The sequence below is a fragment of the Dryobates pubescens genome, chromosome 4 (assembly GCF_014839835.1).
Source record: "Dryobates pubescens isolate bDryPub1 chromosome 4, bDryPub1.pri, whole genome shotgun sequence".
Classification (NCBI taxonomy): Eukaryota; Metazoa; Chordata; class Aves; order Piciformes; family Picidae; genus Dryobates; species Dryobates pubescens.
The window spans coordinates 4,426,976-4,447,825 of NC_071615.1; the positions used below are offsets into that span (position 1 = coordinate 4,426,976).

General features: G+C 47.4%; 1 protein-coding gene across 1 annotated transcript; it reads right to left on the minus strand.

The window, feature by feature from the left end:
• Positions 1-277: 277 nt before the first annotated feature.
• On the minus strand, positions 278-19,331 carry KIF19 (kinesin family member 19). Its single transcript, XM_054180237.1, has 18 exons — positions 19,311-19,331; positions 17,025-17,105; positions 14,712-14,822; positions 13,832-13,919; positions 13,142-13,275; positions 12,860-12,985; positions 12,048-12,242; positions 11,002-11,154; positions 9,643-9,765; positions 8,833-8,986; positions 7,975-8,149; positions 7,295-7,472; positions 6,680-6,950; positions 6,168-6,289; positions 5,189-5,325; positions 4,624-4,729; positions 3,147-3,254; positions 278-562 (listed from the first exon to the last, which is right to left on the minus strand). Exons 1-18 carry the CDS (start codon positions 19,329-19,331, stop codon positions 278-280), a joined length of 2,568 nt encoding a protein of 855 aa, XP_054036212.1.
• Positions 19,332-20,850: the final 1,519 nt, after the last annotated feature.

The window sequence follows — 20,850 nt, forward strand, 5'->3', positions numbered from 1 at the left end:
AGGCGCTGCTCCGCCTGCCGGCGGGAGGTCCCGGCCCTTCCGTGCCCGCGGCCTGCCGGCTGCTACCCGCAGCGAGCCGCCGGTATGACCCTGGTACTGAAGGCAGCGGGGCTGGAGCGCCCGGACCCTTCCCGGAGCCGAGGCGGAACTGGGAGCGGTATAGGAAAGCAGCGGTGACAAACGCTGAGGAGCGTCTCCTCAAAGCTTTCCGAAAGTGCAGCTGCGGTGCCAGCCCCCCCTTCGAGCAAATGCACAAGGAAAGTTCAACCTAAAACATCTATAAATGCGTGGCAGGTTGGGTGGAGGACTCACGCCCCAGCCCTGCTGGGGTGTAATGTCTCCGCAGACTGGGGGCTGCAGGAGTGATGAATCTTCCTTCTGCCTCGGGCAGAACGAGGAAGAAGAGCCAGCGATGGATGTGGTAGCAGCAGTCCTCGTCCCCAGACGGACGCAGCATCCCAAGAGCTGACATCGTTGCTTGCTGGAGCTCACAGTTGGATGTAGCCACCTTCAAGCTGTTTCGTGGAAGAAAACCCAGCTTTTTGCGTTCTAGACCAGTAGTCTTTAGTAGAGATAACCGAATACGAGGCAAGAAAACACAGCTTGAAAAGTCCAGAACAGACTATACTCCCTTTGCTACCCTTACAGTTTGTGATCAAAAAGAATCACAGAATGGTTTGGGCTGGAAGGGACGTTAAAGATCATCTAGTTCCAACCCTTCCTGCTGTGGGCAGGGACATGTTCCACTAGAGCAGGTTGCTCAAAGCCCCGTTGAGCCTGGCCTTAAAGACTTCCAGGTGTAGGACATCCACAACTTCTCTAGGCAAACTGTTCCAGCACCTTACCAGCCTCAAGTCAAATGAGCACTAACTCAGCACTGAAAATGAGCGTGGTCCCACTCTGTGCAGGGCATGGGGTGCTGCATCACCTCCATCAGTTCCCAAAGCTACAAATGCTGATTTACAGACTCCACCTCCACGATCCCCAACTGTTACATTTAGTAACAGACTTAAACCCCAGGTTTTACAGGCAGGGAAATTCATAACAGTCGTGGCAAAGTCTCTATTGCACAACCTTCCTCCTTTGGAGACACAGCCTCAAACCAACGCGGTCAGCTCGAATGTCCCTCTCTGAAGGCTGCAACTTGTCATGGTGATTCAGGCCAAAGGTATTTCATGGAGTTGTATATGCTTGGAAAAAATCCATTTCCCCCTCACGTTTGGTGTTTCAGTGTTTGCAGGTCACGTGGGGTCTTCTAAATACAGGCTTGGCTCAAGACTTGCTGGCACAGGTTTGGTTTACAAGCAGTCTGTGCTTATTTTATCTGTTGGTGGGGTGGATTTTCTTAATCTTTGTTTTGTTTATCTGAACAAATGTCCCTGACCTTCTACTTCACCATCACACCTCTTCCCTCTTCTTTTTCTTTTATAAGGAAAATCAGCTGCTTGCCACACCATCTTGAGCACTTGGATTGCATCCTCACTTCAGAGGGTTAGAGCATTTTGTAAATACAAGTGTTCTAAGCTCCTTCCTCATCCCTGGAGTAAACTGTCCCTCATCTTCCTCACAGACAGCACAGCAAAAGGCATGGAGGAATAGGGAGCCATGTGCAGAGTCAGACAGCGAGTCAGAAAGAGCATGTAGAAGTCTTTGCAAGTGCTGAAGCTGTGAAAGAGCTTCTTCATCTGTATGAAAAATGCATGAACCTACCTGAGATTGTCACCTTGGATCCTTCAGCAGTCCAGGGAAGGAAGGTGCTCCTGTTTGGGGCAGGGAGTCACTTATTCAGTGCACTGACCAGAAGCACTTTAATTGCAGCAGATTTTACAATCAGGAAAAATACCCTTTTTTTCAAAGCCCCTTATTAAAAAGGCTGCTGGCTGGAGACATTTGGTCCAAAAAGAAAAACACATTTCTGCAGTTTGCATCCAGGCTTGCTCCTAGCAGGGTCTTCACCTACCAGCATGCTGCTTCTCCTAGCTGCTCTATAGACAGAAAAGAGCTTAGAGCAATCTCTGGCTGCTCTCACAGCCAAACATCTGCTTACCCAAACAGCATTCCAAGCATGTGTTACACCTCCCAGCTTCACAGCAACACACAGGGACAGCAGGGAAGAATGGGGAAACTATTTCTCAGACATTTGCATTTGGTTTTAATAGTCAGGAGGCCTTTTGGATGCATGGGTGGCAGCCACACTTTTGCCCCCTGGAAACAGTGCTGCTTGGGCTCCATTCTGACATCTTCTGGGAGGTGAGCACTGCTTGGGAAATGAGGTTTTCCTCTTCTCTTGGTCTCTGTTAACACCCTATTTGTCTCAAGCTGAAGCTAACAGCTAGAGTGCATAGGCTAGAGTGCAAAGGCTTGTGGCAAGGATGTGGAAAAAGTGATCAACAACAAATAAGGCCCCTCTCTCCCTGCTACCTCTTCCCTCTGCTTTTGAGCATCACAATACAGAAGCAGTCCATCAGTCTGAAAATTACAATCCCTTGGGACTACACAAAGTTCTGCTCTCCTCAAGACTTGTGTTGAGGCTTCAGCTGGTTCCCCAGGTGAGCAACCAGCTGCTGCTTCTGCCGACTGCTGGCACCATCTGCAGGCCCTGCAAGTGAGGGAAGATGAAGCACTCAGTCGAGTTTCTCATGGTTTGATTTGAGTCTTGTTGCCAGTCTAAGTGGGGAAGAGGCAGGTTGCCATGGGCTGTGGAGGGGCAACTTTGGCAAAGGCCCTGGGATCTGCATCACTGTCTATGGAAAATCCCAAGGTGACCCTTTCAGTGGAAGTGGTATGGCTAAATCAGATTAAATTTGGTACTTCACATATGGATTAGATTTAAGATTATGAACACCTCTTATCTCTTGTTATTTTTCTCTTCTTAAGAGGTTATTTTTAGCTAAGAGGAAGATGGAGTGTAACTCCTTTTGGAGCATTGCCCATGTCATCTATGGGGTGGGGTTTTGGTTTTGGTTTTGTTTTTTAAGTAAAAGGCTTAAAACTTGGCTGTAACCCTCCTGCCCATGTGACTGCTTTCCCGACGGGACCATTTGTGTTGCATTTACAGCTCTTCAGGTTCAGATTGCAACAGAGCAAGTGCTGAGGGACACAGTAGTGCCTCCTGAGCCAGCCAAGCTGATACTTCACATACTCACTCTTGACTTGCTTCTGTAGGAGCCGTCCTTTGAGGTGACCAGCATTGCTCTGCTGGCTGGTGCTTGCAGGAGCCTTTGCTTTCGGCAGCCCCTCTTGTGGGGTCCCCTCTATACCAAAGGCAGGGAGAACTTCATTGTAAACAGTGCAAGCAGAGCATGGTTTGAAAACACTTGGCAATGCATGAGTCATAGCTAGCCAAAGTAAATTACAGTGTTCTAAATCAAAAGTTAAACATTTTCTTAATAGAAATAAAAGTAAGAAAATCTACTTAGCATCAGTGAGCAGAACAGAGAAGGATTCTGGCTACATTTCAACAGAATTTGGGTATCCAGTTCCCCTAACCTTGCCCTGGCCTTGTGCATCTGCACAAGGAACACAACTGAAGCTGACAGATGGTCAGTGCAGCCTGTCATGTCTTGGTCTCTCTGCTGAGGCTTGCTTTGGTTGTGAAACTCTCTGAATGGCTACACAGGGATCAGCAACTTCTGTTGCACACCCAGCTGAACATTGATTCTTCCTCCTAGATTACAGAGGTGTAGCTGAGGTAGTGTTCTGCAAAGGATACACTTTCTTACTCATCAAAAGCTATTTAGAACACATAAAATAAATAAATGGGAAAAGATCCAGTTAGTAATGGTGCTGCTCATCAGCCCTTTGCTCTGGCTTATTTCTCACATGACAATCCATCTTTTCCATCAGAGCTGATGCAGGGTGTCACCAACACTCTTTGGCCCCTACCTGAATGGTGGCCCGTAGGAACCTTAACCTTTGTGGCACTGGATATGTTACTTGCAGCTTTTGACTGATGGGAGAGTCTAGCTTGGTGCAGAAGGTTCTGACAAGCTTTGTCAGGACTGGGGCTTGAGGGAGTCGAATGCTTATCTTTTGAGATCTGAAAGACACAGAGCTAACCTCAGTGGTGATGTCTCTCAACTCTGAGGTTAACACATTGCACCGAGATCCCCTTCCCACCCAGCTGGTTTTGCTTGCTGTTTAGGCAGGAGCTCAGAGGCATTGCAGAAGAATTTAACTTATTTTCCCTCATGCAGTTTGTACTGTGTTTCTCTACTGTATTTGGAAGCCACCCTAGCTCCACTGGGTCTATGCCTTCTACTCAACCCACCCCCATTAGAAAGAGACACAAAAGACCCTACTCTGTGGAAGCTTGGTTCAAGAGAGAGAGATCTTTTCTTTCTGTTTGACCTCTCAGACAACTGGTCTCTCCTGTTCTTCAGCACTCCTGTGGTGGATGAGAACAGCTGGCTTCCAGCTGTGGGCTCCAACAAACTCCCAATATGTTCACTGTCTCCCAAGGTTTAAACCCAAGGCTAGTACCCTAGGAGTGGTTTTATTGCTTGCCAAGGTTTACATCCTTCACATACAATAGATTTAGCTGCCATACCTGTTTTTTCCATCACAAGAGGAAGGTGGTGTCCAAGACACATATGCCTTGAGTTCAGTGCCTGCCATACTCACCTGCTGAACTGGGCTCTTTGGTAAACCGGAGAAAGTTGGGCTGAGATGAGTGTCCTGAGAGCCCTCCTTCCTGCAGGGTGAGGTTTTGGATGATCTGCAGCTGTCACTGTGAAAAGAACATTCCAAGAAGTTAACAGATGAAAGTGCAGGCCCTTTATCAACAGGGAGAGATGAAACATGTCTAGATGAGAGTTCTCAAGCTGTGGGGAAAGCCAGAAGCCTGATAAACGTGGTAATAAAGAACACAGCAAGGAAGGACTTTAGGATTCACGAAGGAGGGAGATTTTGTGCCCTGATCCTCACAGACTTTGCTGTTTTACTAGATTTAAACACTTGGCAGTCAACAGAAGCAAATCCAAACGTTTCCCACAGCTCTTTCTGCTGTTCCCACTGAAACACAAAGCTACTTTGCAAGAGCAGTATACCAGGAAACTCTTTTCTAACAGATTCCTGTTTCCAGATGTTCTTCCAGTTTGATGTGTCCCAGCTTAGGGGACTTTGCTGGGAGCTGCCACATCCCTAAATCCTAGAGAATAAATGTAATAATGAGAAGGGCTCACATCACCTGTCTGGCTTGATGGAGGATATGTCAAACTTCACCCCCCAGGGAAGATCTTTCATGTTCCCAGGTAGACCCTTTCTGATCTCATCTTTATTAGGATCCAGATGCTGATTTACATTCAGAGAAGGGCTGTTGTGGGGCTGCAGGAAGAGGGAAGAATGAGATGCTCAGCAGATGTTTTTTTCCTCACTGTGAAGCCCCTTCTCTAGCCCTGGCTCCCAGCCTGTAGGGACAAAAACACTCTTGATACCCCATGTGCTTTCCCCCCAGCCACCTGCTATTTGCTCCCCTCCTGTGGAAGGGCACCCAGAGCAGTTTAATCTCTCATACATCAACATGACTAGCATTAAGTTTATTATTTAAGGTGAAATCCAACTCCTTGTCCTGTTCATTCTAGGCAATCATAATAAACAGGAGACACTGCTGCTTGGACTCCCTGCTGAAGGCTGGCAATTTCCTGGCAGCCTCTTACTGTCTCAAACCACACACAAGTTTTCCAAAGACAAAGGGGCCAGCAGTGTCTTTCCCTTCTTGCAGGGAAGACCCGAGGACCTCAATAACAACTAAACTATGAGTAAGCTCACCCATGCCTGCACTGCCAGATTGCTCACACTGCTCGTCGCTGGCATTGCTACAACCCATGGCTTAGTTGAGAGGATGGTCATCTTCAGCAGTCACTTGGGGAGCTGCACATTCAGCCATCTAACCTTTGCTTTTCTGTTTGCCACCAAGCCAGTTCTCTCTCTCTCAAATCTAACGCAACAGTTACTGGAGGATGAATGCAGTGCCTCACACACAGCCCTGCCTGGGTCTGTTTCTGTTTCTAAAATGCTTATGAATTCTCCAAGTCAAGTGAAAAGAGCTCCAGGATGACAACATCTTCATAAAACACCAGGACCCAGTCAGGCTTTGGGGCTGTGAATCCATGGCCATGACACAGGATCCTGTGGATTCTCTGGCACAAAGGTCTGGTCTGCCTTACCCTGAGCATGCTGGACATCATTGAATGCAGCAGGAGCAGGCGGTTCAGCATCCCCTCCTCCAGCTCAGAAAGGTGCAGGTCATGTAACTGCTCCAAGGTCTCTGGAACAGGAATGTTCTGGGCTAGTGGAAACATGGGGAGGAAGAGTTAAAGATCACTCCTAGAACAGCACCTGAGAACATCGTCTCAGGCTGCACCAGGGGAGGTTTAGGTTGGATGTGAGGAAGAAGTTCTATTGAGAGTGATTGCCCATTGGAATGGGCTGCCTGGGGAGGTGGTGGAGTCGCTGTCATTGGAGGTGTTCAGGAGGAGACTTGATGGGGTTAGTTGTTTAGGTGGGTTGGATTGGTTGAGGGGTTGGACACGATGATCTTGAAGGTCTCTTCCAACCTGGTCTATTCCATTCTAACTGTGGAGTCCTGGCATCCAAACCCAGGCATTGTTCTCCCTTTTGCCAGCAGAAAACAAAGCTCAGTGATAATGACAAAGCAGGAGCAAAGGTGCTGCTTTACCTTTTAACAGCTTCTGCTGCTGCCAAATAATTTCTTCACAGAGCAGCATATGCTGCTGCAGTTGCTGGATCACCAAATCCTTCTGGCATAATAGATTCTCCTTGCACAGTGTATTTGTCTGCAGCTCTGTGTTGCCAAGCTCAAGCTCATGGGCTCTGCAGAGGAGCCTTAGCACCTCCTGCTGATCCTCACTGGTGATTTGTCTAGGGAAAAACTCCTCCATCTGGGAAGCTCTTTCCTTGGCATTTGCTAACTGCTGCTCCAGCTCCATCTGAAAAAGACACGTAGGGGGTTGTCAAGGCAGTTTGGCTTCTTGGGATAACAAAGGCATCTGAGCAATTCTCTGCTGTGTCCTTCATGCTGAGATTCAAGTAACATCTACAAAAAGTATTTTGCTTGTTCCATTAGTAGCCACCACAGAGGCAGGATGCAAACATTAGTGTTCCCATGCTGCTTCCTTCAGCAGCCCAAAGTATTGAGGAGTCCAAGTGCACTCCAGGTGCCACACTGCTTTTGCAGCACCAGCCCAAAACTACAAGAACCTCTTCCAGTTATGCTGTTGCTGACCAGGCAGAGGTCAGACTTGTGACTATAGGGACACCTTCACCGCCTTACCCTCAGGGCCACCATCTTGCGCTGTTCTGCCAGCAGCAGGTTGATCTCTTCTCTTGCTACTCTAATTTCATGAGGTTCAGGTGAATCTATATGCACTTCACTGTCTTCTTCCTCTTTGTTTGCATCTTTCTCCTCCTTTGCTGGCTTGCATGCACCTTGAGCCTTCTCTCGTTCCCAGCTGCCAGCAAAAAAACAGAAAAGAAAGGAACTTCTGGGATGTGGTGCCATAACTCTAATGACACAGGCATTGCTCTTCAGTGTATCTGTGTATCAGTGTATGACAGCAGCAGAACTGGTTAGTGCAGGCTGCTCTAGAGCTGGGCAAACCAGAAGAGCACAATTAGCTTCCTCTCATTTGGTAGTCTCTAAGACAGGCCTACCATGTAAGCTTCCCATGGCAAGGAGAAGACTGCTTTTCCACACCTCTTCACAAATGGTTGCTTATTCACATATATTTTGGGAATACTTTTAGTGTCCTGAAACCTTATCTACCTTAAATCCCTGGGTACCTTTAGCAGGCCACCACCCTCCCAAGTTTTTAATCACCACATAGGTAAACCTCAAACCTACACTCGATGTCATCCTTTCGTCGGTGGGAGGACACCATGGGATATTGGCTTTCCTCATGGTGAGTTTGAAGGTCACATACAAATTGTGCTCAGAGCTAAGGAGCTACTCACTCTGTGACCATCAGGAGGTGTCTGCAGGTATCAATGTGCAGCTCAATGGTGGTGTTCTCCAGCTCCATCAGGCTGTGGCGCATCTCCATTTGCTCCCGGAAAGCCCCCATCAGCTGCTCCTTCAAGGTGTTCACCACTTGGCCATTGTGTGCCTCAGAGCCTGGGTGCTTCTCTGCTGCAGGAGAAGACATTTCTGATTTGATGTCAGACCAGGTAAACTTCTGCCAAGTCCTCACAAAACTACTCTGGGATTAAGCCACTCAGTCCATGTGTTCCAAGGCATTTGTTGCTAGGACTCTGCTTCATTCTGCAGGCTCTTGAAGTTAATCATGTGCTTAATAAATCTGATATCTCTTTATAATCGTATTATTAGCAACAAAGAAGTCTCATTGCTGCTGCTTTTGAGAGTATTAAGAGGATACTGCATTGCAGGGACATATCTTTCCCACCTCCACCCACCAAAAGAAAAAGTATTGCCTTTCTGTTCCTGCTTCCTAGAAATGACCTTGGGTGTTGGTAGCAGAGACCTATTATGCCTCACGCCTTGTCTGTCAGAGAATTTGGCTAGTTTTATTTCAGTCCTTGCCTGGCAAAAGGAACTCTCCCTGAGGCAGAGCAATCTGTGTTCTTAAAGCTTTGCCCTGCCCCTTCCCTATTTTACTTTTTTAATGCAGTGCAGTGAACCATACAGCAGAGCTCAGTGTCCTGACACAGCCTCAGAGCCCTGCAGACTCAGTCCCCTCTCTAAGAGTCAGGTCTTGCCCCAGCAAATGCCACCACAGCTCTTTTCAGGGGCAGGTTTGTGAAATCTAACATTCCCTCCTAACACCCCAGAACAGTTCTTGCTGCTGGCTCTACCTTGCATATCCCCAAGGCTGGAGCTGACTGCACACTTCTCCTTCTCCTGATCTTTGACCCTCGCCTTCAGGCGCTCGATCTCGCTGCGGAGGTCTGCGATGATGCTGCTGTACTTGTTGATGTGGTAGGAGACATTCTGCAGGTTACATTTTACCTGGTGAGCCAGAACACAGGAGCACTGTTTGCAGTGTGGAACAAAAGCTATGGCTATGCTTGCAGCTGGAGGGGCACTCAGTCCTGTGATGGTGAAGAATTTTCCCTCATGAGTGGGGGAACTGCAGAGTAGTGGGAAATTCCCAAAAGATAACAGAGAAAAGCCAGAGACCCTGTATCCACAGGGGAAACACAGAGATCCACAAAGAGTGAACTCTACTGTAGATCATTGTTCATCTTCCTTCACCCCACAAGCTTCTCCATTTTATTCCTTCTTTCTGCAGCTCCTCAATTCCTCTTCAAGATGCAGCATCTCCAATGGGACATGCCCTGTATATTGCTCTCCCGATAGTCAGCTTCTGACCATCATACCTCATGTTCTGCACTCAGGTCCATACCAGGCACATTATCATCTGCCTTGCCATGATTCTACTCTCTTGTTTTCACCCTCATATTCCTCCTTTTATCCATGACCCACACAATTTGCTTTCCACTCTTCCATTCATCTGCTTCTCTTCTGTCACTCACACTGAGCCCCTACGTGTGCTGCCCCCTCCCTGGAGTCTGTTTTCCCTTCATCCACTGCATCTTTTATTTCTGGTTTGCAAGCTTTATGTCTCTTCCTCCCACCTCCTTGGGAGCTGTTTGCTCATTTACCTGTGTCTTGATGTTTTTTGCTCGATGGGCATAGATCAAGGTCATTCGAGATTCTTCAAAGGAGGTGCTGGCTGGGCTGATATGTGCAATCATAACAGTCCTGCTGTTGCCTCCTAAGGAGTCCTAGAGGGATGCAAGGTTGATGTGGTTAGTATGGACACAACAGGGGCTTGCTGCTGAGTGGTAACCTCCATGGCTGGGTACCCCTGTGATTCATTGTCATTCTGGTGGAAAATCCCAATTAGAAGGGAAGGAAGTGCTGGTAAGAGACCTTTCATTAGGTCCTCTCTCCATCAGCAACAAAATCAATAAGTAATTAACTTTTTATAAAAGAAGAATTTTTGCAAGAAAATTGCAATCTCCAAAGTGTGCTGGCAGCTTCTCAGTTCTGCTCACAGCTGAAGCCTGCCACCTTCTCCATCTTTTCTCCTCTCCGCTGTCCTCTAGGAACCATTTATGAGGTAGCAGCAGTGGTGGCTGAGCACCAAGGCTTGAGGTGAGATTCGTAAATGAGATTATAAAGTACCCATAAAATAATCAGTGTAGCAAAGAGCATGTCTGAGAGCCTTCTGATTTCCTTAGGGACAGACAAATGATGACAGCACAGTCACTCAGTCTTTCTTCCTTCTGCCCCAACAACATCCAGATTTATTGGCCAATTTCAGCCAAATCATCCGGAAGGGATGAAACATTCAAAGGCAGTAAGTTAATTGAAAGGTGAAGTGTGAGCTTAGAGACATATGACCCAAATCAGTAGAATCTTCTTAGTTGGAAGAGATCTTTAAGACCATCAAGTCCAACTGTTAACCCAGCACTGCCAGGTCACCTCTAAACCATGTCCCTTAGCACCATATCCAGCTGGTTTATAACCTCATCCAGGGATGGGGACTACACCACTGCCCTGGAGAGCCTGTTCTGAGCTTAATCACTCTTTCAGAGAAGAAATTGTTCCTAATGTTCAACTTCCTGTCACAACTTGATGCCATTTCCTCTCACCCTCTCACTAGTTGCTTGGCAGAGGACATCAACTCCCGCCTCACTACAACCTCCTTTCAGGGAGTTGTATAGAGTGAGATGTCTCCCCCAAGCCTCCTTTTCTCCAGGACTTCCTTAACCCTGTAGGAGGTCCTTCCTTAACTGCAGAGATCACAAATCAACAACCTTGTTGCAGAGGCAGCACTGTCTAAATTGAGCCCTGACTGCATTGCAAAGCTCATGCAAGATCCTGGGGGAGTCTTCTGAGCTGGATAAAGATGATGTGCAATGATATTCAAGGACCATCTCTCCAGCCCAGTCTGATTTGGGCAGTGATACCAGCAAGAGACCGGGTGCTCCTTGCTGACCCCCAGGGTGCAGTACCTTCAGCAGCCGTGTGAGTTTGCTGTCTCGAAAATTGACGAAGTGGGTGCGGTTTGCCCCCTTCTCGCTCAGAGCCTTGATGCAGTTGCCCAAAGCCAGCAGAGAGCGGTTGATGTGGGCTCCTTCCTTCATCCTCTTGCCCCGGTTCTGTGTCTGTTGGGAGGGAGGAGAGACAGACAGACAAAGCACAGACTTCAGAATGGTGGCTCTGGGCCTGGGCATGATGTGCAGCATCATCAAGGTCAGGGGTTGGATGTCAAGGCAACGCCTCCTGCGAAGTCAGCCGGGAAGTGCAGGGTTACACCCCACACCGAGACACAGCTCTGACCTCTTGGCTCTTCAAAGGTAGCTACTAACTATCATCTAAAGATTATTTCAGAAATTAAGATGCATAACTATATCATTCCAGAATTCTTGGTCTCAGTAGAAATACTGGGTCTGTAAAAGCTTTCTCCCACAAATCACCTCCCTGAGTTCCAGTGTTTCCTCCTTCCCACGGGACCCAGCTGCCTTGTTTTCCACCCACCAGCATCCTTCTATTGTACTGGCACCAGCTTGCTTTCTGACAGCCCAGCTGATCCCTGCCTAACAGACCTCAGCTTCTCCTTAGATGTGAAATTTGCTGTTGCTTTCTCAGACCTGAGAAAAGGCTGCAGCCAAAAGCTAGTTTATATTTTTCCAATTATTCTAGTTGGTCTAATAAAAGATATTATCAAGACCATCTAACCTTATTGTCAGGCTGTCTCAGGTACAAACTGCTGCTCTAGTGTAACAGAGAAACACAGAGTGCTGGTTTCTCCAGGGATGAGGACAGGCATGCATCCCCATCCCTAGAAACATTTACCCCCATCGCTGGAGACACTCCAGGTCAGGTTGGATGGAGCTCTGAGCAACCTGACCTAATTGAAGATGTCCTTGCTCCCTGCACGGAGGTTGGACTAGCTGACCTTTAAAAGTCCCTTCCAGCCTGAACCAGTCTATGATTCTATAGCCCTGCATGTCAGGCCAGAGAGTCCATTCTGTTCTCCCCAAGGCCTTCGCCATACCTGGGCTGCTCTCTCTGACCCTGCCAAGTCGACCATGAAAAGCTTTCCAGTTCTCACTTCCTCGCCTGTCTCCTTCCTTTGGCTCTTCTGCGTCACCGTCACCTGCAGCAGTGCGTGCGAGCGGGAGGACGTCTGGTTGGCAGCAGTGGGTTCCTGAGTGCGTTGCTTGTTTCCTTTCATCAACAGCTGCATGCTCTAAATGATGCAGAAAAGCAGGCAGAGATGTACAGCTCTGCCTGAGCCATAGCATGGCGTTCCCCACAGGCTGAGCCCCTCGGCCAGGGCACAGGCAAACCCTGGTCCTGCTCATGCTAGAGGGCTTCAGTTGTTCATTTCCCCAGACCTCCCCTTTGGCTCGTGGCCTGGGGAGTGTGGGTGTGTTGGGGCTGATTTTCCTGGGAGGCTTCTTTATCTCCTGTCTAAGGCACATTTAGAAGAGCAGACTAGAATAGGACAAGGGGGTTTAGTTATTCCTTCTCTCTCTCCAAACACTGTTGACACAGGTACACAAATCCAATCCCTCTTGTCCTTCCAGGAAAGCAGCATGCACCCTGGGGAAGCTGAGTTAGCAGGAGGTTAGCTGGGGAGCTTAGCCTTGTTTCTACTATTCATATAATTCCAAGATCAGCCCTTTCTGTACAATTCATCACAATAATTCAGTTCCACTCAGGTCCTGCTACCTGCTACAAAAGGTCCTCGCTACTGAGTAAGGCAGAGGCAATAGGAAAGAGTCAGGTAATTTTGAAACACTGATCTAGGAAAGCACAAACCCCCCTCCCTTTCCCTTCACCATGGACTACAGTCCAAGGTACCTCCTGAGCGTTTGTAGTGGAGACTTCTGTAATTCCTGCTATCTGGATGTTACCTCTGGGATCTTCTCTCAGGTCTAAGAACCCTGAGGATGGGTTCAGAAGATCACGAATCACTTCATTATAGACCTAGGTGTGAAAGATAAGGGGTTTGTGTGAGGCTAGCATTGGGTCCTTTGATCTGTGAAAAGCTGATGCTGCGTTTCACTGGACAGTCTCAGATTCCCCCCTTCCCATGACACTTGCTCCACAGGTGCTGGATCTGAGGCAACACAGACACTTCACCTCCAGGTAGGACATGGAGACGCTGTAATCCAGCTCCTCGGTAGCTTCAAGCGCCTTAAAGAGGTCACCGAGAGTGCGGATGTAAATCCCCGGATCACAGGCTGTGCCTAGCATTGTGTACGTTTTCCCTGCTCCTGTTAAAGACACAAAAAGCAGCAGCAAAGCCCAACTGCCACATAAGCAAGTTCCCACCACAACCAAAGCCTGGTTTCCCACCACCTCCTGCCCTCTACCCCCTAACTTCCTCCAGTTACTCCTGTTTCTTTCCCCACAGTGACACTGTGCCATCCAAAATGGGTAGGACTTGCAGATGGGAAGACAGACAGGTTAACTGCCCACCTGGCTGTTCAGAGCTAGAGCAGAAAGGTATTTTCATACAGAAGTGCTTTCTACAGCTACCTCTGTTCTTCTGAGATCAATTTCCAGTGCTGCACAGATGCCCTCATCTCCTCCTCCTCTTTAATAGGAAGATTATTCTCCACTGAGTCCCACCTCAGTTAAGCAACTCCTCAAACAGGGCAGCTTCTCTGATTAGCATTTAAGGGAGATGATGCACACTTTAATGAGAGTAGCACTAATGCTTCTCTCTTGTCCTCAAAGTAAGCAATCAATTGGCATTATAGTTCATTTCTGGTTTGTACAGATGTATTCTGTTCATCTGGAGTTATGCAGCTCCAAAGACTGCTTTACCTGTTGGACCATATGCAAAGATGGTTGCATTGTAGCCAGAAATGACTCCTTCTATCAGGCTTTTGGTTGTGGACACATATACTTCCTCCTAATTCAGTCAAAAAAAGCATAGAGTTTTTGGTCAGGCACAACATCTGTCCAAATAATCTATACCTATTTGCATTCCTTATGATTTTCTTACTATATGTTACAAATTTCCTGGACTTTGGAACATAGAATGCTTTGGTTTTTTCTTTCTGTCTGCTGAAGAAGGGAGTAAATTCTCTCCCTGACCTCATCCTTTATGGAAAAGTGCCACTGGGCCTCCAGAACTGTCTTAGGTAGCACACAAGGGTTCTCTGTTCAATTTTGATGTGAATAAGAACACAGATTAACTGTATTGCTTGGGAGAAGCAAAGCTGCCACCACATCATGGTGATCACAGAATGGAGGTACTGATGAAATCCTCACACACCACCTCCCAGCTGTCTGCAAAACACAGCTTGGTAAGGGCCCTAGAGCTCCCTCCATGAGCCTGTAAAACAAAGGAGGCACAGGGATGAAGTCTGAGAGCAATAGAGCCAAGCGATGTGACAATGATCTCACCCACCTTGGGAGACAAAGCTCCCAGGAGATGAAGCTCTCTGCTCAGCTGTGTTGCCTGTGGGGAGTCCTGATGAGGGAGGGAGAGAAACTGAACGTGGAACATGTCACCTCACTGCTCTGACAAAAGAAAAACCCTCAGAGTCCTCTCACCTTCAGCACTGTTGCCTTTCATCTGGGTGACATGGGGCCTCTGGGATGCATTCTACTCACCTGCCAGAAACGTTTAGCTAAACAGCAAACCCGATTCTGCTGTTAAGCCTTCGGGTTAGGAAAAGCCCACAGGGAAGGCTGTTACCTGGGTTGCTGTGTGATCAAAAACCACGTCAAGCACAAATGTTTTTTCTCGGGATCTGTTAGCTCGCAAGATGTCATCTGGATCTTCACTTGGATCCATCAGCACCACCCTCTGTGATGAAACAAAGTCAGAAGCAAAACCGTTTTGCCTGGGTTTGGTTAGCAGCCTGTTGGGGTTTCTTGCAGCGCTGTCACCATCGTTATCTCCTGGCCAAGGGAGGATTGCACTACAGCTCTGCACGGAGAACGCAATGCAGAGCCCAGCAAGCTGTGTTTTGTAACTGATGTCACAACGTCTGCCACCTGCAGAACCAGCAGCTGCTGCAAAACGGGCTGAGGGTCCCTTGTGCAGTGAAACAGTTGCCGGCGTTAGGTAATAGCGGTGGCTGCAGGGACACCACTCCCAACCAACCCCTGTGCAAGCAGGAGGGGCACGGGACCCCTTACCTCTATTTTCAGCCAAGAAAGAAAACAGTTAACTTTCTCGGCAGCAAAAGAGCCCAAAGTCATCCTCTAAAGCCTTTCCTGCAGAAGGATGGATAGAAATACCTGCATTGCACAAGGGCAGAAATTTCATTCCATTTCTGCCTTTTATTAAGGGAAAAAACAAAGCTGGGAGGGGAGTTGCAGCAGGTTACAGAACCAGTTCTGCTTCTTTTCAGTCCTTTAAGATCTGTTTTAGTAGGTAATTATCACAGGATACAATTACAGTGGAGAATGCCATTCTTTCTCCTCCACTAAGATGGCTCATAAGGAGATGCTTAAGCCTCAAGGGAAGGGGCAGAGAAACCTGTGCCTCCTGCTCCAGAGCAGCTTTCACTCTCTCTCAGGTAAAGAGGTCATTAGATAAGGTTAAATGAGCATAGATCAACCCATATTTGACCTACAGAATAACTGCTTTGGTGTGCCAGGCATGGGAGAGAGGTGAGTATCCAGGACAACTCTCCATGGGCTTTCAGGCTTTGGTTTGGCTTTTTCTTTTGCATTTCCTGCTGCATTCCAGGTCTCTAAGGAGTACCTCTAATTCTGAGCTACAAGTTTTCAATTCCCAGAATGGCTTATTTTTTAAATTATTTTATAATGGTCCAGTTCAGGCCTTGAGCCCTGAAGCAACACAAGAACACACTCCCAAGGGAGCTAGCTGCTGGTTTATCCGTGGCAGAAACATTTGCCTGCAAAAGAGGGGCTGCCACGTCATGGTGTGCACAGGCAAGTGTGACAGCCAAGAGCAGAGCCTGCAGAATGAGGTCAGTGTGCTTCCTTTAGAAATTCTGGCTGTGACACTTTCAGGCTCCTTTTACTGACTCCTCCTAACACCCAGGCTTTGCTCACAGTGTATCTATGCATCCAAAGGAGTCCTCCTCCTCCAGCCTGGGGCTCACACCTTATCTAACTAATAGTGTTCTGAAAGCATAAATCTGCTGCTATTGCACGGAAGCATTAAAACATAACAAGACACTAACAGAGTCAATTTTGAGTTAGGATTAATAGGCAGACAGAAGCTGCTCTAAATGAGTTAGGCTGGGAGTAAAAATAGCAGAGGACATGATGTAAATCCAAATACAGCAAGAAATCTGAGTACTTCAACTGCCCAGTTAATTAATTTGCTTTCATAATTACAGTTATTTGCATTATTAAGAGAAACTCAGAGATAGAAGTTACTCAGACTAATGTAATGCACATTTCCTTCCCAGATTTCCATTAGAGTAAATAGATTTCAGGGCAGAGGATGGAAATCTGAATAAGCCCTATAAAAATAAAGCTGATATCCTTGTGAAGTTAATGGCTGCTTTAAACAAATAAAAGAAAGGATGTTTCACCAGTAAGGCACTAAACAAAAATTGCCTTTGGGAGATAATCCATGAAGAGAGGAAAGAGAGCTTCATGCTCTTGTTGCATCTGAGGGCTGCTATCGCTTGGCTGTTGTGTGCAGACAAGATATATTACAGAATTAGCATGCACCCAGAAAGGGGTCAGAGAGATCAGCTGAAGCATGACAGAAAATAATGGGAACTATGTTGGAAATGAGGGCAAATAACAGGGGCACAATAAAAATATGTAAATAGATGCAGCAGTGTAGAAAAGGTGAGTGGGGATCTCTGGCAGTCCCTGCCTCTTAAGCAGAGGAGCGAGAGGTGAAAGGTGCAGAACCAGAGAACAGAAGTGCCATGGGCACGGCAAGCTGCACCCCTGCTGTGTCGCAGCAAGGCTGGGGGCTTTGCAGGGTTCGAAATCAAGTGTTTGTGTGTGAACCAGAAGGGCTGGAGTCATGGCAGGGGCTCTGTTGCAGCCCAGGCACAAGCCCACAACTTACCTGCTCCCCCAGTCTGTGGGCAATGAGGGCAGCTCCCTCCTCTGCTTCTGCTTCGCTGATGGGCCGGATGCGAAGGGCCACCTGCACACACAGCACACACCTGGGTGAGGCCACCCAGACTTACCTGCCACAGGGCTCAGCTCTGGGCCAGCACCAGTGACACTGACAGCTTCTCGCTGCACCTCTTCTGCTGGTCCATCCTAAAAACCTTAAGCTTAGGGCCTGGAGAGTTCAAGGGAGTTTATAAAGCTTCAACCAGTTAATTCTCCCATGATTTGCACATTTTTTTCCTCCCTCTTCTGCTGTTTGATGCAGTAAGACTCCAGCTGCTGATTGACAGAGAACACAGCAGAATGAAGTCAGCCATGTCACTGCTGCTGCCAGCAGAAACCTTTGGAGATGGGGGATCATGCTACCACAAGCCACAGAGCTAGGCACAATTACAGATTCCCCTGGTGTTCCCAAAACACTGATTAAAGTTCTCTCTGACAAAGAAAGGGAATTGGCATTTCACTGAGTACCCATTTCTTTTAATCCCAGGTAGCAATCATCATGAGCCTGTTCAACCAGATGAGAGCAAGTTGGCCCTGATCTGTGCAGGTCCCGCAGGGTTCCTAGGAAGCTGGAATTCATCGAAGGACTGGAGCTATTGTAAAGCAGCAGTTAACTGCCAGTGCCTCGTGCCACAGCTGAATCAGTCAGGAACAGGGCACTCCACCTTGAAACACAGGCCATAATGTGACTGGAAGATTTAAATCATGCAGGGGGTACTTGTCAGTATCAATAACATCCAAGAGTACAGAGATTTCAGCCTGTTTAATCTGTAGGTGAAGTAACAGAGAAAGTGTGGTGCCATGGATCAGTTGTGGGATCAAGTGGACCCTGTGAAGATGGGGTCCTGCCCTGGCCCTGACCCACTGCATCTGTGGGTGGGTTGCACAGTCACAGATCCTAAACCTTGTGTGCCCAGTGGAGGGTCTCTGGAGAAGACCACCAATGCAAAACCTCCCCTAACAGCTGCCTGTGGTATCTCAGCTATTAAGAGACTTGAAAAAAAATCCATTTTCGCCTTTCCATAGCTGCTTTCCCTTTCACAAAACAGAGCAGCATCCTCTTTGCAGCTCCTGACAGGAGGGATGGTGCTGATAAAACGCTGCATAATGCACAGAAATGATGCCTCATCAGGAGGGTGTGCAATTACTGAAACAGATTTGTTCTGCAGCCCCACCAGTCACAAGCAGCTAGTTTCTATAGGAACCAGATTGATTTCCACAATAACAAGTCAAGCTACCTGTCAATTTAATGAAGGTTTTGCCCACAGCTTCCAGGCTCCAGCACTGCAGTAGATGTTTTTTTGAGTAGTTCCAGCAACAGCAAAGGAACATTTCTTCACTGGGAATACTTCTGAGCACAAGGTGAGCTCCTTGGCTTTGGAAAACTTTTAATATTAACAAGAAGAGAGCAATTATCTTCATCTCCCTAAATGCATCTGAGTGACACTCTTCTGAGCATCTCATTCCCATGGGCTGAACTCATCCTTGAAGCATTTGACAATATTATCTTGCACACCATAATCCCACATCCTGCAGGAGAAGCAGGGCATAGTGCAAGTGGCTTTTAGGCAGCCTTAACCTCTGGAACAGTGCTGTTAATCACTGTGTTTGGCAGCCCTGGCCACGGAGGGTAAGAAAACAAATCCAAATAAGCAGCATGTGGAGATAGGTCACACCAAGTACCAAGGCTTTTTTGTGCATGAGAGAGGAATGCAAGATATTCTGGATATTGTTGACTTTATTTTAAGCAATTCCACTTTGAGCATAGGTTTCTGAGCCTGCCTCAGCACCATGTGAGAGCAGTGCTTCAGTTTCACCGAGAAGCCCAGGGTTGAAGCTTGGGTAAGGGTTACATTTTCAAAACACTCCTCTTACTCAGAGAGATGCTGGAGCAATGATGCAGACCCTGTTATTCCAGTTTCTTTCAGCTGTTTATTATGAATCTGTCACTCAAATCTCAAAACACTGAAAACCACTGTTTAAGGACTAACCAGCGCCTACCAGGTTACTCAGCCTCACCTCCCCCACTATACTTTCTCCTCTGAAGGATACTTCTACCCCACTTTTGCTTTAAATCACACAAGAGCTTTGCAAGTGCAAGTCTGGCAGGTTTGTTTGTTTGTTTTCAGCTGTGCCACAGAGCCCAGGAATACCAGAGGAGAGCTGAGAAACAATAGGTATAACCCAGCTGCTCTTTCCCATCTTGTGTCCTCCCCACAGGAAGTAGACTCACTGTAAGCTGCTGCTCCTTCATGGCCGAGCTGCAAGATGATGCCAGCTGCAGGAGTGGGCAGTGTGTCCAGGGAGGTGCACATCGAGTTGGAGCCCTTCAGAAGGCTGCACTGGTGCAGGAGACTGAATGTTCAGAGGCAGCAACAGCAATAGCAACAGCCACCCCAGGGGAGGGAAAGAGAGGCAACGCCTGCGCTGTCCCAGGTGGGAGGTGACTGCAGGGGCAGCAAGGAGAGGCAGCAGTGAAATACTGAGCTTCAGGGCAGGAACTGAGGACAAACAAAATCACCAACCTTCAAGCCCAGGTTAGTTCTTTACATACAAGCCCACCTGTACATACTTGATGAGGTCACAGCCAGGAGCAGGGGCCTACAGCTCCCCCAAAGCCTGACCAAGGAGCACCCTGGCCCCCTTCAGCCTTGCCCAGGAACTGCCAACAGCCGTCCAGACTGCCAGGAAACAATTTGCTCCCTCCCTGAGCTCAGTGCAATCTTCCATTGTCTTGTCATTTCACACATGGTGGCATTCCATGACTCCTATCTTCAGGAAGGCAATCCCTCAGCAATCTGAAGTGTCAATCCATTCAGCACAAGAACCTACTAAAAAGCCCACAACACAATCACCTTTTGTCTTCATTATTTATTAACAGTAAATGAGTCAAAGTTCATAGAAGTTACAGTAAGGCTTTATTAAAAAATGGTAGCATTTAAGAAGTTTGCATTAAAGACTGTAGAAGGTTAAAAGGTCATGAGAGTATTTTTTTCAATCTGTTACAAATTAAAGACTGTGAAAGTGAAAACTAGCCCAGGATTAAATGAATTGTTCCACTTAGTCTTGCTACTTAAGAACAGTAATGAAAAATACTTTAGACAATATTTTAAACAAACACAGTGAGATACTATCCTACTTAATGCTTAAGGTTTGTTTCCCCCTTCCCACCCAAATTCTGGACCTTTGAAGGCAGTTGGTGGAGGTACAACTGCTGTTGGAAGCCTTTTCCCCCACCCATTCAGAGCTCTATACAGAACCTACAAACCTGCTTGTTTTGACAACCCTTCAAAAGTCCTGGTAAGAGCCACAGGCTGTGAACCAGCAGCATCCAGTGCTTGGGGCTACACACCAACACAAAGTCAGGGAGGACCTTTCCTCCCTGCTATGACTCCTCCTGTTATTCTGAGGTGTGGCAAATAGACTAGGTTACCAACCATACTCACACAGCAAATTTAATACCACATCATCTGCAAAAAGCATTTGAAGTAGGAAACACTACAGAAGAGATGCAGTAATTGAAGGGAGCAGTGGCAGAAATGCTAGCCTGAGATGAGAAGGGGCTTTAACTGTTGGTCAGGGCAACATCTTGTCAGCTTCCAAAGTTCCCACAAGGACATCATGACTTTGATGGGTTTGGGTTTTGGTTTTTACTCACTGATGATCCATACTTCAGAGAAGCATTTTCCATCCATTTCCACCATTTTAGTAGAAAGTAATTAGAATATAATAGAATTAACCAGGTTGGAAAAGACCTTCGAGATCATCAAGTC